The 13,466-nt window shown below is 44.5% G+C and overlaps 1 protein-coding gene across 1 annotated transcript; it reads right to left on the reverse strand.

Annotated features, from left to right (window-relative positions):
* Positions 1–2,641: 2,641 nt before the first annotated feature.
* On the reverse strand, positions 2,642–7,618 carry uqcc3 (ubiquinol-cytochrome c reductase complex assembly factor 3). The gene is made up of 2 exons (XM_084338088.1): positions 7,396–7,618; positions 2,642–2,944 (listed from the first exon to the last, which is right to left on the reverse strand). Exons 1-2 carry the CDS (start codon positions 7,513–7,515, stop codon positions 2,813–2,815), a joined length of 252 nt encoding a protein of 83 aa, XP_084194214.1. The 5' UTR covers positions 7,516–7,618; the 3' UTR covers positions 2,642–2,812.
* Between the last annotated feature and the right edge of the window lie 5,848 nt (positions 7,619–13,466).

A 13,466-nucleotide genomic window follows, 5' to 3' on the forward strand; every position in this document is an offset into this window, starting at 1 on the left:
GGGGATGATGACGGAATGGATCTGAACATATGTAGAGGGGTCTCACGCCCTGGGGGTGGGCCACCGGGCGCGGTTCGCCCGAACGTCTGGGTGGCGCCTTCTTTTCATGTTTAAGATCAACACGCATATCTGCCCCTTCTCCTGGAGTAGGCATGTCGGCGTGGTTAGGGCACGGGACTGGTTCTGGTCACACTGGTCCGGATCAGTTGAACCCGTTGTCCGCCGGGGATGCAGATCTGCTGTTCTGGTACCCTGAGGGACTTGGGCTTTTTTCAGGGGGAAAAATGCCAGGTTGGTCCGGGTGTCACAGGGTTAAGCACTATGGAGACCCTGGTTGGGTACGTTTTTTACTCAGCACTGTCGTAATGGCTTACGGCCATGCCAACCTGTACACGCTCGATCTCGTCAGATATCGGCCGCTACACAGGTTGGTCCTGGTTAGTACTTGGTTGGGAGACCGCCTGGGAATACCAAGTACGGTGTGCTTGGGGCTGGTTCTCCATTCTTTTTCGCTCCTCTCTCACGCATGGCGAAGAGGGGCCTGTTGGGGTGGTCTTTGACATCCTCTGGTGACCCTGTGCTTCCCGTATCGCCGGGCCCGGTCCGAAGTAATGTTTCGTCGACCCGTAGGCCTGGGTTAACCCTTTTTTGAAAAACTGAAACACTTGTACTGCGGTATAGCCGGTGTATACCCGCAGGTGTGTTTTGGAGTTTTTTCTTGAGGGGTTATAGGAACAACCACCGCATTGGGTAACACCAAGGTGGTTGATTCCCTGGTGTGTTGGAGCAGTGTCAACTCCCGGGTTCACCGGTTGAGGGTGCCCCTGCACGTTCATGACGTCTGCCAATCGTGTCAGCCTTCTCTGCCTCAACCCCTCTGGGTGGGTTTTTTTTAAATGGAGGCTTGGTCATGCAACACCGCCAGCTTACGCACCTTCCGCCGGGGCGGCTGTGTTCAGCTGTCCCCTCTGGCGCCTGTCTCGTCCGCAGTCTCCAGGCTAGGGTTAACAGCCTGTTGCCTGGTTTTTCCCCGGTGCGCTGCCTGCTTCCGTTGGTTAACCTTTTTTGTGTGCTTACGGCCATGCTGACTGCCTGTTCTGCAGGGTCAGTGTGCCAGGCAGTGTACTATTGGGGGGACAGGGCCCGCTCGGCTGAGGGGCCTTTGTCCGAATACGCTGGCGATGTGGGGGGCGGGGTCACTAAGTGCCCACCTGGTGGGGTCTTGATGCTGGCATCATGGACTTCTCCGGGCCCCCGTTCCAGGGGGTCCAGTCCCTTTGGTGGGTCTGGGTCTTCCTTCGCGCTCCGCTGCTACGGCCTTGCCACGGGGTTGGGTTTGCCCTTGACCCCGTGATTCTGGGGGCAGTAACGAGGTTGTTCCCTCCGTTCGTTCCCGGGTGGCATGCGGGTTGTGCGTGTGTGTAGTCGTGGGGTCAAGCCACGGTCTGCTCACCCTGTGCGTTGAGTTGCTTGAGTGCCTCTTCGCACGGTCGGGTCCGTCGCCCTCCCGTGAAGCCCCCAATAGGGGGGGTGCCCTCCATTAGGGGGGGGTCGGGGGGGCTCGGTCCTCCCTGATCTGATGGTTGTGGGGGGCCTCAGCAGGGTACATTTGTCGAGCTTCTAGCTCCCGCTCAGCTCCTATTATGCATGAGGCGCTGAGCGTGAGCTAGTGTGATGCAGAACGTTAGGTTATGACTATAACCAAGTTCTGTTAACACTAGTGAACGCTCAGCGTCTAGACGCCGCTGCGGCCCTTGATTTTTCATTGTGGTGAAATTTGTTGGGAAGGAGATGAGTGTGTGGCACCACCCCTGCTTATATAGGTAAGCGGATGGGGGTGTGGCCAGATGAATGCTGGCATTTAAAGGTACATTTTGAAATTTATTCAGTGTATATGCTGAAGCGAGATATATGCATGAGACGCTGAGCGTTCACTAGTGTTAACAGAACTTGGTTATAGTCATAACCTAACGATACTGCACTCTGCTGCACGATTTCCTTAAATAATTATACAGGTAATGTACAGGCAAAGTGCAGTAACTTCAAATACAATGTTGTTTTCCCTCCAGCTTTCATAACTTAACCTAGCCATTTTGAAAATGAAATTTAATACCTGAATATATTGGAATGATGATGATCCAAATAAAATGGCTAGGTTAAATTATGAAAGCTGGAGGGAAAACAACATTGTATTTGAAGTTACTGCACTTTGCCTGTACATTACCTGTATACTTATTTAAGGAAATCGTGCAGCAGAGTGCAGTATCTGCTTTTTTTGGGTTAATTCAAATAACTACGTCATATTTTTGTATGCCTAAAGATTACTTCATTAATACATGTTAAATCTGGGACTGGGTACTATCATCTATCTACCTATAACACATTTTGGATGGCAAGTCAAAAAACTTTAAAGACATTTTTCTCAGTTTTACTGTTTAGAAGTTACTGCGGTCTGCCTTGACAGGGCAGTATAGTGGCATTGACCTGCATGTTCACAACAGCACGTATCAGATAGTTTGAGTCAATCACCAAAGATGGTGTTCGTGTTAAAACATCCCTTCATCAACACTTGCGCTAGAAATTAAACGTGGGGAAAGTGGGTCTCATCTATCAGGCTCTACCAACACATTTGTACAGAAAGTGTTTCTGTTTTTATTATATATGCAAGAATGACAAACACTTCAGCGGAAAATAAGACGGTACCTATAGCCGTTTTTAAACATTTCATGTGCAGGTTTCAATCATTAAATACGCTTTGGCCCAGCCAATGCCAACGTCTCTCAGCACGAGGTCCGGTGCGGTGCTGGTAGTCTTATTTTTTGGATCCTCTGAATCCTCTGGCGAGGTTGTCATCTGTTTCGGCAGCTTCCTTCAGAGCCTGCATCACCAGAATGTTCCTCTTCCTCGTCTCCTCCATCCGGACCGGGTTTGCTTCCGGAAGATTCTGGTGGGCAGTGAATCGAGAACGGAGTTAGTCTCCAGGTAATCGTGTAATAGAAAGAGTCAGAGCACATTTACTGGACTGGAACACCGGTCTATGTTCTAGGTACACTAAAAACACATTCTTTTTTTAACAATATTTTTATTGGATTTTAGTCAAATTTACATTGCCATAAATTATTTTGAGTTCCTTTTCTCCACAAGCATACACAAATACCCCCCTCCCCTTATCTCTCTCTTAACATCTTTAAGTCCACATTTAGTGTTATCATATAAAAAGAATATGTATAGGCAGCTGGGTGGTGCAGCAGACATTGCGCTCGTCACCAACGCAAGAGACACCGGGTTCGACTCCGGCTGTCTGCGTTGCCTCCGGCTTGGGCCAGCCGTCATACTAACTCAATTGGCAGAGTTAGCGGGTGGAAGTCGATGGGTGGTAATCTGGACATTGTGGACAGCGACTCCTACAGGTCGGTTGGGGACGCCTGCACAGCAGAGACAGGAAATGGCGGGGGTAGTGTGAGCCTCCCACACGTTACACCTCGCCAATGAGAGTCCGTGCTGGCAGGTGAAAAGATGTGACAGGCTGCCTCCTCGTGTATCGGAGGGGACACGTGATGCAAGGCTTCTATCCTCACTACAGCCGACCAGTGGGAGGCATAGTCTAGCAACGTTCAAGACAGGGGAGGGAAGAATTGGAAATACGAAATTGGGAAGGGAGAAAAAAAAATAGAAAATGGGGAGAAAAAAGCGGATAAAAAAAAAAGACATTTATGACATGCAAGACATACAAACTCAGGAATAGCTATGTCTATTTTATCATGCCCTTCTTATGTATATTTTATTACCTGTTTTTTTATGTCTATTTTATTATTGTATTATTGCACAATTGAAGCGGGCATGTGACAAATAAAACTCTTGAATCTTGAATACAAATATACAGTACTGTTTAACACATTGGGCGCCGTGCATTGTACCCATCATTGGAGATGAGATGGAGATGTTTACCTTCTTTGCAGGGCTATAACTTTTTAAATATTATAGCTATATCGTCATTACTATGGCCCATTCAACATCGGGTATCTATCGTATTGTTGTGTTAATACCGTCAAGAATATAAGTATGTTTTTAAGGTTTTCTGCTGTAATTCCAAAAACGCAAGTTATTATTAAGTTCTTTATTTAGTATGGGTTGATACATTGTTCAGATGGATTGCTGTGAAATGAATAAACAATCGGGCTGAAAATAACGTTATATTCCTCTTACCGTTCGCAGATGAGACTGGAGGAAAAATATTCCTATTATTTGACGTCGATCTGCTAGATCCATTTCCCGTTTGTATGACGCAATAAACGCCGAAATCATATAGATTATTGCGTTTCGAAAGCGATCCGATGCACTCGAGTGTTTGTCTGGACCCACGTAACAAGATATTACTGCCGGAGGGATTTCCTCGATGCACCAGCGCCACTTCCTGTTTGGCGTGGAGTGTAACTCGCCCGATCATCTACCAGGCGGCGGTATTGAGGCGTTGCAATATCAGACAGGGTGCAGCTGCAGTCCTGCAGGGAGGCTGGATGAATTATGAATGCCATGGCGAAAAAATGAAATATTGATCCCAACAACGAATTATCACGTTGTTGGCGTTCAACGCATGGCGGGCAATAACGAATTATGACGTTGTTGGCGTCCGATGTGTTAAGAGAAAGAGATCATAAAAAAAGATATATACATTCGAAGGGGAAGAAAGTGTACATTGGAGGGGGTTGGGTGGGTGGAGGGGTTTGGACATTTACCGGGGCCAGTTTCTAATTGCAGCCAACCGTAGGTGCTCTTTGAGAGCGGTTTTGAAGGAGGATAGGGATTCACATTATTTTACGGCTGTGGGTAGGGCGTTCCACATTGTTGTGGCATAATTGCAAAACGTGTTTAGTCCCTTGTTTGAGTCGAATCTGGGTTGAACATGATTTGTGGAACTCCCTCTGGTGTTGTGGTCGTGGATTCACTGACCTTTGGGAAGTATTACGACATGTACATGGGTATCTTAGTGGTGTAGTGTATCTTGTAGACCAGTCCCATTGCAAGTTGCTGTACTCTGTCCTCTACTCTAAGCCATCCTAGGTTGTCAAAATGGGCAGGGGTAAGGTGGGTTTTAGGAGTAAGGTCAAGCAGTAGTCTGACCAGTTTGTTTGTGATGTTTGTAGTCTTGCTTTTAGGGCCTTTGAGGTGCTTTGGTACCATGAGGTGCAAGCATAGTCGTAGTATCCTTGAATGAGTGCTCCTGTTAGAGTCTTAAGGTATTCTTGTTTACCAGAGAAGAGATCCGGTACAAGAATCTTGTTTGTTTTTCATTATTCTGATTTAATTGATTATCTTGTCATTATCGTTATTATTATTATCGTTATTATTATTATCGTTATTATTATTATTATTATTATTATTATTATTATTATTATTATTATTATTATTATTATTATTAAAAAAATATATATATCTTGTTCGTTGGTTGACTTTTTTGATTACATTGGTTGCCATTTTGTCCCAGGAAAGATTTGCCTCTAGGATGGAACCCAGGTAGGTAATTTCATCTTTCCTTGTGACAATATTGTCACCCACTGTAACAGAGAAGCCGTTGGCCTTGCTGAGTTTGTTATTTGATGCTGATGATGCCTGTCTGTCTCTATAGGGTTGTCTGGACTGCACTGATTGGGATATGTTCAAAGAGTCATGTAATGACATTGATGAACTTACTGATGTTATTTGTAGCTGGATATCTTATTGTGAGAATACAGTGACCCCTCCAATGTACAGTCCCCCCCCCCACACCCGCCTACACCAATCCCCCCCACCCAACCACCTCCAATGTAGTTTCCCACCTCACCTACACAATGCCCCCCACCTACCCAACCTCCTTCAATGTACAGTTTCTTCCCCCTCAAATGTATATACTCTCTTTTTTAGACTATTTTTGTACTCATAAACAGTACTGTATATTTGTAGATCTGGTATGTCATAAATGTCTCTAGATGTAACAGTATGTCTACCTGTATGTCATGTATGTCATAAATGTCAATATGAATTGAAAATGGGGGACCCTGATCCAATCCAATCCAATCCAACTTTATTTATAAAGCGCTTTAACAGCCACAGGGGCAGAAAGTGCTGTACAGGGGGAGCATATTAAAAACTATTAGCAGCACTAAAAATAGATTAAAAAAAACAAGAGTACCAAAACAGAGATAAAAAACATTAGGTAAATATAGGCAGCAATACAAGTTTAAATAGATCAGAGTACTTAAAAAAAATATTTAAAAGCAAGGGAAACAGTAACAAAACGATACAACAACAACACAGTAAGACAATAAGATCATAAAATCAACAAGCTACATGGTGTCGAAAGCCAAAGAGAAGAGGTGGGTCTTAAGGAGGCCTTTAAAACGGGGCAGTGATGAGGCCTGCCTAATCTGCAGTGGCAGCTCATTCCACATTTTGGGGGCGGCAACGGAGAAAGCACGGTCCCCCCTGAGCTTACGCCTAGTTGTAGGCACTACTAGGAGCAGCTGGTCAGCTGACCTGAGAGAGCGAGAAGGTGTATAGACCTGCAACAGCTCAGAGAGGTAGGGTGGAGCAAGGTCATGAAGGGCTTTAAAAGCAAATAAAATAATTTTAAAATGAATCCTAAAGTGCACTGGGAGCCAGTGGAGTGAAAATAAAATCGGTGAGATGTGGTCGTATTTACGAGTGCCAGTTAAAAGACGGGCAGCGGCGTTCTGCACCATCTGAAGGCGAGCCACTGAGGATGTAAACAAGACGAAACTCTTTCTCTGGTCTGCATCCCCTTAACAATTGTGTGTATTGAGCTGTACTGTATTGTATCCATTCTGCAATCTGTTAATACAATTTTCAATCAATCAATCAAACCTGTAAAAACTGTTAAGATGTATCCTAACAGCAAGCCATCATGGATATCAAAGTATCTTAAAGGGCTATTGCACAAAAAGGAAACGGCATTTAGAGAAGGGAACCTTATGAGATGTGCAATGTAGAGAAAGAGATCAGGGCTGGACACATTTGGTATAAAGACTAAATGGAAAATCAGCTCAGGATGAATAATCTGGACTCTGCCTGGAGTAGTATGGAAACTATTGTAGGCTATGTGTTTTAATTGATTTGTTATCTTTGCTTTTAGCTTCGACTTGTTGTGGTTTTATATGCTGTGCGATTTGATATGCTTTTAAAAGCCTGTTATGCTTATTTCTGGATCCACGTTCGACATGAGTTTGACTTTCGAGTTTAAATTAAGGTTAGCTTAACAATAGTTCATTCATTCATTCATTACTAACTAACGATTACATTAAATATATGAAACGATATGAAATCATAACAGTAACTCCTCTGTTAGTTATGTATTGATTATTAACACCATAGAGGTATAGTCATGTCGTTTATATCTACCTTTAATAACTCTTTCCTCCTCTCCTCTCCAGGAGCGATCACTGCCCACATCCCATAGCCGAGACATAGCAAACCGACCATCGCGCCGGAGTAGAGGAAAGAGCGCAGACTGCTGGACATGATGGTCTCCCGTTTAAAAAAATCAGAAACTGCACTTTGTTGTATTTCTTAGAAGCGATATATCTGACCTCATCGCACCATGTTACCTCTCTGCCTCCTATGTACGTCATTCTTCTTCTGTTTCAATTCGTATAACGACGGTTGGCGTCCAATAGCATTACCGCCACCTATAGGTTGGATTGCGAGTATGCGTTTCCCAAATATATAAACAAACAATTACAATAATGAAATAAAATGCATGATAATAATAAATAGAATACACACAATTCTACTCACTAATTCTCTCTCTCGGGTATTTAAATTTAAATCATAATATGCATTATTATGCAACATTCCCTGGTTTGCTAAACAAAAGCTTCATATTCCATCCCATTAAAAGATTAAACTGGACTTTGAAGAAGTCTTTATTAATTGTACAAATTGCAACATAGTCATGCAGCAACACACACATGCGATGGGCGACACACATACCTGTAGGAAACACACACACGCATCTTTGGGGGGGTCGCCGATTAAATTTCATCTCTGCGCTTGACCCACCCATCCCATCATCCTTCGCAGCCGGAAGCAGACATGGGGTGTGCACCCGGTCGACCAATCCAGGTCCTGTCTGTCAGCGATCTGTTCTGCATGTTTTTCCATTGGGTTTATCTCTTTTTCTGGAGGGGAAACCCTTGCGAGCAAGGGGAGAACATGCAAACTCCACAAAGAAAGGCCCGGGAGGCGTCTATACTTTCGACAACAAATGTTTGTTTCCGCGTTCGAGTTTTGCGCTCTGATTGGCCAGGTCATGTGACATGTGCGCCAATCGTGGGACGGCAAGTTCGGCGCCTATTTCCGGGTCTAACAGCCTGCAAACTACCTAACGCCTAGTTTATCACTGGTTAAGCTTAGGCGACTCTTTCGCAGTTGGTTAAGGTTAGAGTTTGGAATCAGGGCAGGCGTTCTATCGCCCTGCTCTAAGACAAACTCTAGCCTTTTTACAACGCATCCGCGTTTCCGGCGCTCTGATTGGCCAGGTCATGTGACATGTAGCGTGTTTGCCCATTTCCGCGTCGAACAGCCTGCAAACTACCTGCCATTCTATCGCCATTCTCTAAGACAAACTATAACCTTAACCAACTTTGAAAGAGTGCCTAAGCTTAACCGGCGAAATAACTTGCCGTCACGCTCTAAGACAAACTCTAACCTTAACCAACTTCGAAGAGTGCCTAAGCTTAACCAGTGTAGAAACTTGCCGTCCCACGATTGGCGCTCATGTCACATGACCTGGCCAATCAGAGCGCAAAACGGGAACCCGGAAACGCGGATGCGTTGTAAAAAGGCTTCAAGCCGCCCGGCGTATACCTCACCTGGGTACCTATGCTACTATGTCCATACTACTAGCTACTATGTACTATTATAGTACTATGTCTACTTACTACACTACTATGTACTACTACTACCTACCTACTATGTACTATTCTACTATGTCTACACTATTATGCCTATACTACTATCCACTAAGTACTATGCTACTATACCTATGTAACGGATGGTATCGTGAAGCGCAGTCAAGAAGGGCTGGGGTGAGTAGCGGTGCTATGGGTTAAACTCACTCTCACATCCTCAAAAGACGCATAGACCCAGTACTTAGAAGTGGATTCACCTCTTGGTATAGCGGTCTGTGTTGCTGCCTGCGGTGTGGGAGACCGGGGTTCGACTCCCACTCGGGGCATCGAAGTTTGAGGTGACGTTGTCACAACCGTTACAATGGTGCCGATTGACTTGGATGCCTTGGGTGGAGTGGAGTGAGTTTGAGAGGGTGAGTGTAACGGATGGTATCGTGAAGCGCAGTCAAGAAGGGCTGGGGTGAGTAGCGGCGCTATGGGTTAAACTCACTCTCACATCCTCAAAAGACGCATAGACCCAGTACTTAGAAGTGGATTCACCTCTTGATATAGCGGTTTGTGTTGCTGCCTGCGGTGTGGGAGACCGGGGTTCGACTCCCACTCGGGCATCGTAGTTTGAGGTGACGTTGTCACAACCGTTACACCTATACTACTACCAGTACCTACTATACTAATATACACTCAAAGTGTAACATCCAAGTTCGACACTGTTTGATGAACAATATAATTTACCCTTAGTCGTCAGAGATGCACCCTTCCTGCTGACTTGTTGTTCACAATTTGTAAGTCACTTTGGATAAAAGCTTCAGTTAAATCATTAAATGGAAATGGAAAATGCCAAGAATAGTCTTTTTGACAATAAGATACACTCCTCTTGTTCCTCCTCTTCCAAACTGACTGACCTGGCTCCCTGTCCTTCACCGTCTTCACTGCCTCAGCATGTGACACATTATCAATTACCCCGATTTTGTTTAACTCAATTTCCTAGGCTTTCCTCTGGCATTCAAGAGACCTTGCCTCATGAGAACCTCCATTGTGTGCGCTGATTGATTGATTGATTGATTGATTGATTGATTGATTGATTGATTGATTGATTGATTGATTGCTTGAAAATTGTATTAACAGATTGCTGAATGGGTACAATACAGTACGGCTCAATACTGTTAGATTCTGTCTTCTTGTGTTATCCTCTCTCCATCCACTCCCTCTGCGTTGTGTACTTTTAATGATCCTGACGTCTCATATACTGGCTGTACAATCCTTATCTCTCCCCGTTAGTGCAATCCGCCACCATAATAATTCTCCACCTTCGTAAGAATTTGACACTTTGACAACGTACTACCTTACAAGGAAAAGCGTTGTTTAGTTTCATAAACAGAAGCCTCAGCTCAGATGTTAACAGATTGTATTGTCCATGAAAAGTCTATTCTAATGATCTCTCCTTTAACCCCGCTCGGGGATCCTCGCGGCCTGGTGGGTATTCCAGAAGCCTGTCGTCGTGGTCGTGCCACGTCAGTCCTCCCCTCCCCTCCCCGCGAGGGGAGGGAGTCTCTTCTGTGTGATCTCAGTCCTAGTCAGATTGTCGTCTGCCCTTAGTCGCTCTTGGTCTGGCTTACACCCGGAAGGAACTAGCTTTTCTATATTCTCGCCATAGCAACGACGGCCTGCCCCTCTTCTGGTTGTCAGGTGCCGCTGCCATGACAACCGCGTTTAACCTTTAGACACACATTCTAAATGTTTCATTACTGTTTCATTAATGATGAACCTCTCTCCGCTCTGCTTTCTGTGCCCTGTGCTGCTGTTATCAATGTTGATGTACTGGGGAATTCAAAACATTCTGCCCTGCTCAGTGTGGTACTCACACTAACAGCCTGCTCGCTTTGAACCACCGTCTCCTGCTCATTTCGACCTCTCTGACCTGGCACCTTTAGATTAGGGATGTCCGATATTATCGGCAGACTGATATTATCGGCCGATATCGGCAGTAAAATGTGATATCGGAAAATATCGGTATCGGTTTAAAAACAAAAAAAAACAATAACAATATTTGTTATATATATATCCAGTGAAATTATTAGTTGCCTGAAATTATTCAGTTTTTTGGACGGGGAAACCCTGCATATATCGGTATCGGTTGATATCGGTTGATATCGGTATCGGAAATTAAGAGTTGGACAATATCGGAATATCGGTATCGGTAAAAAAGCCAATATCGAGCATCCCTACTTTAGATGCTACCATCTCCCCCCAATCTATACATCACATACATTGAAAAACACCCCAAAACACCTGTTTTCTCTCAATACACACAATTGTTAAGGGGATGCAGACCAGAGAAATACTTTCGTCTTGTTTACATCAGGGTCCCCCATTTTCAATTCATAACATTTATGACATACAAATATACAGTACTGTTTATTTACAGACAGAGTTTCTAAAAGAGAATATATACATTTGAGGGGGAGGAAACTGTGGATAGGGTGGATGGGGGGGGTTGGACATTTACCCGGGCCAGTTTCGAATTGCAGCCTCCCATAGGTGCTCTTTTAGAGCGGTTTTGAAGGTGGGTAGGGATTCACGTTATTTTACGGCTGTGGTGGGTAGGGCGTTCCACATTGTTGTGGCATAATTGCTAAACGTGTTTAGTCCCTTGTTTGAGCCAAATCTGGGTTGAACATGATTTGTGGAACTCCCTCTGGTGTTGTGGTCGTGGTATTCACTGACCTTTGGGAAGTATTTCGACATGTGGGTACCTTAGTGGTGTAGTGTATCTTGTAGACCAGGCCCATTGCAAGTTGCTGTACTCTGTCGTCTACTCTAAGCCATCCTAGGATGTCAAAGTGGGCAGGGGTGAGGTGGGTTTTAGGAGTAAGGTCAAGCAGTAGTCTGACCAGATTGTTTTGTGATGTTTGTAATCTTGTTTTTAGTGCCTTTGAGGTGCTTTGGTACCATGAGGTGTAAGCATAGTCGTAGTACCCTTGCCTTGAATGAGTGTTCCTGTTAGAGTCTTCAGGGTATTCTTGTTTACCAGAGAGGAGATCCGGACCTGGTACAAGAATCTTGTTCGTTGGTTGACTTTTTTTTATTACATTGGTTGCCATTTTGTCACAGGAAAGATTTGCCTCTAGGATGGAACCCAGGTATGTAATTTCATCTTTCCTTGTGACAATATTGTCACCCACTGTAACAGAGAAGCTGTTGGCCTTGCTGAGTTTATTATTTGATCCAAAGAGAATCGACTCTGTTTTACCCAGGTGTAATGATAGTTTGTTATCAGCGAGCCAGGTGTTGTGGTCCACCTTTGAACAGTCTTGTCTTGAACTCCTTGAACAATTCCAAACATTACCCTAACATTACCATAACATCTGTTCTCTGCCTTATTGCTGCCTATGATTTTGTGTCTGTAAATATTCCTGCCTGTTTAGTCTAGTGTCCTTGTCTTGTGGTATTCATTCTGTCTAGTGTATTAGTTAGTCTAGCCCCTTGTATTCTTGTGTCAGTATTCTGTATCCCTAGTCTCTCAGCTGTTTCCTGTTAGTAATGTGTTTAGTATTTAGTGTCTCGCCCCGCCTTAGTCCGGCGCTCGTTCATAGTTTCCTGTTACGGTTTTGTCTCTTGTGTTTTGTAGTCTCAACTCTCGTATTTTGTGCTACGGCACTCTCAGCTCGTGGAGCGTTTTCATAGTGCTATGGCACCTTTCAGCTCGTGGACCAGTTCTCATATTCGTACCACATTCTCAGTAAGTTATCTATAGTGTTCTGTTTTAGTCCTTTTCATTTTCGTGTTTAAGTCCGTCTTTTGTTCTGGTCTAGTGTAGCCTTTTATTTAATTCCTTGTCCCGCGCCGGCTTGGCCGAGCCTCTGTTTATTTCCGTGTTCTCTCGTATGTTCATGTTTGCATTCTGCCAAGTAAAGACATTATTATTTTTTAACTCTCGTCTCTTGACTACTTCCTCCTCTGTCTGCACTACTTGGGTCCCGCCACCAACACATCCCATAACACCAGGTGCAGATTCTGCCGAGTTCAGAGCTGAGGGCTTTTTCAATCTGCAACTTGTCCCTGTCAGAGACCAGCAGGGCTGAGTCGTCCGCAAACAGGAACAAATTGCAGTCACAAGCTGATGACATGTCATTTGCATAAATTAGGAACAGTAACGGTCCTAGTATGCTGTTGTGTCCTCTAACATTACATGTTGAGGCTGTACTTCCCAAGAGTCTCCACTATGGGGCGTAGTTGATACAATGCCATGTTATGCATACAGAAGGAGAGAAGAAGAAGAGTCCTTCCTTCCTTGATACCACGCTGTATGAGATAGACCATGCTTGTACCCTGCTATGCTTGACTAAAAGGCTAACGAGTAAACTGCATCCTGAGTCTTATTACTACACCTCTACCTACATACAAAATACTACGTACGTACAACATAACAATTTGCGACGAGTGAATTTGAACCGGGGAATTTTTTTACGACGTTTTTACTGCGGGAGAAATGGCTAATTTACATGTGCCTTCTCCGACGGCGTTTTTACTCTGCCCCAGAGAACCTATGTTGTATATTCA

The sequence above is a fragment of the Notolepis coatsorum genome (genome assembly GCF_963971535.1).
Source record: "Notolepis coatsorum genome assembly, chromosome: 2".
Taxonomy (NCBI): Eukaryota; Metazoa; Chordata; class Actinopteri; order Aulopiformes; family Paralepididae; genus Notolepis; species Notolepis coatsorum.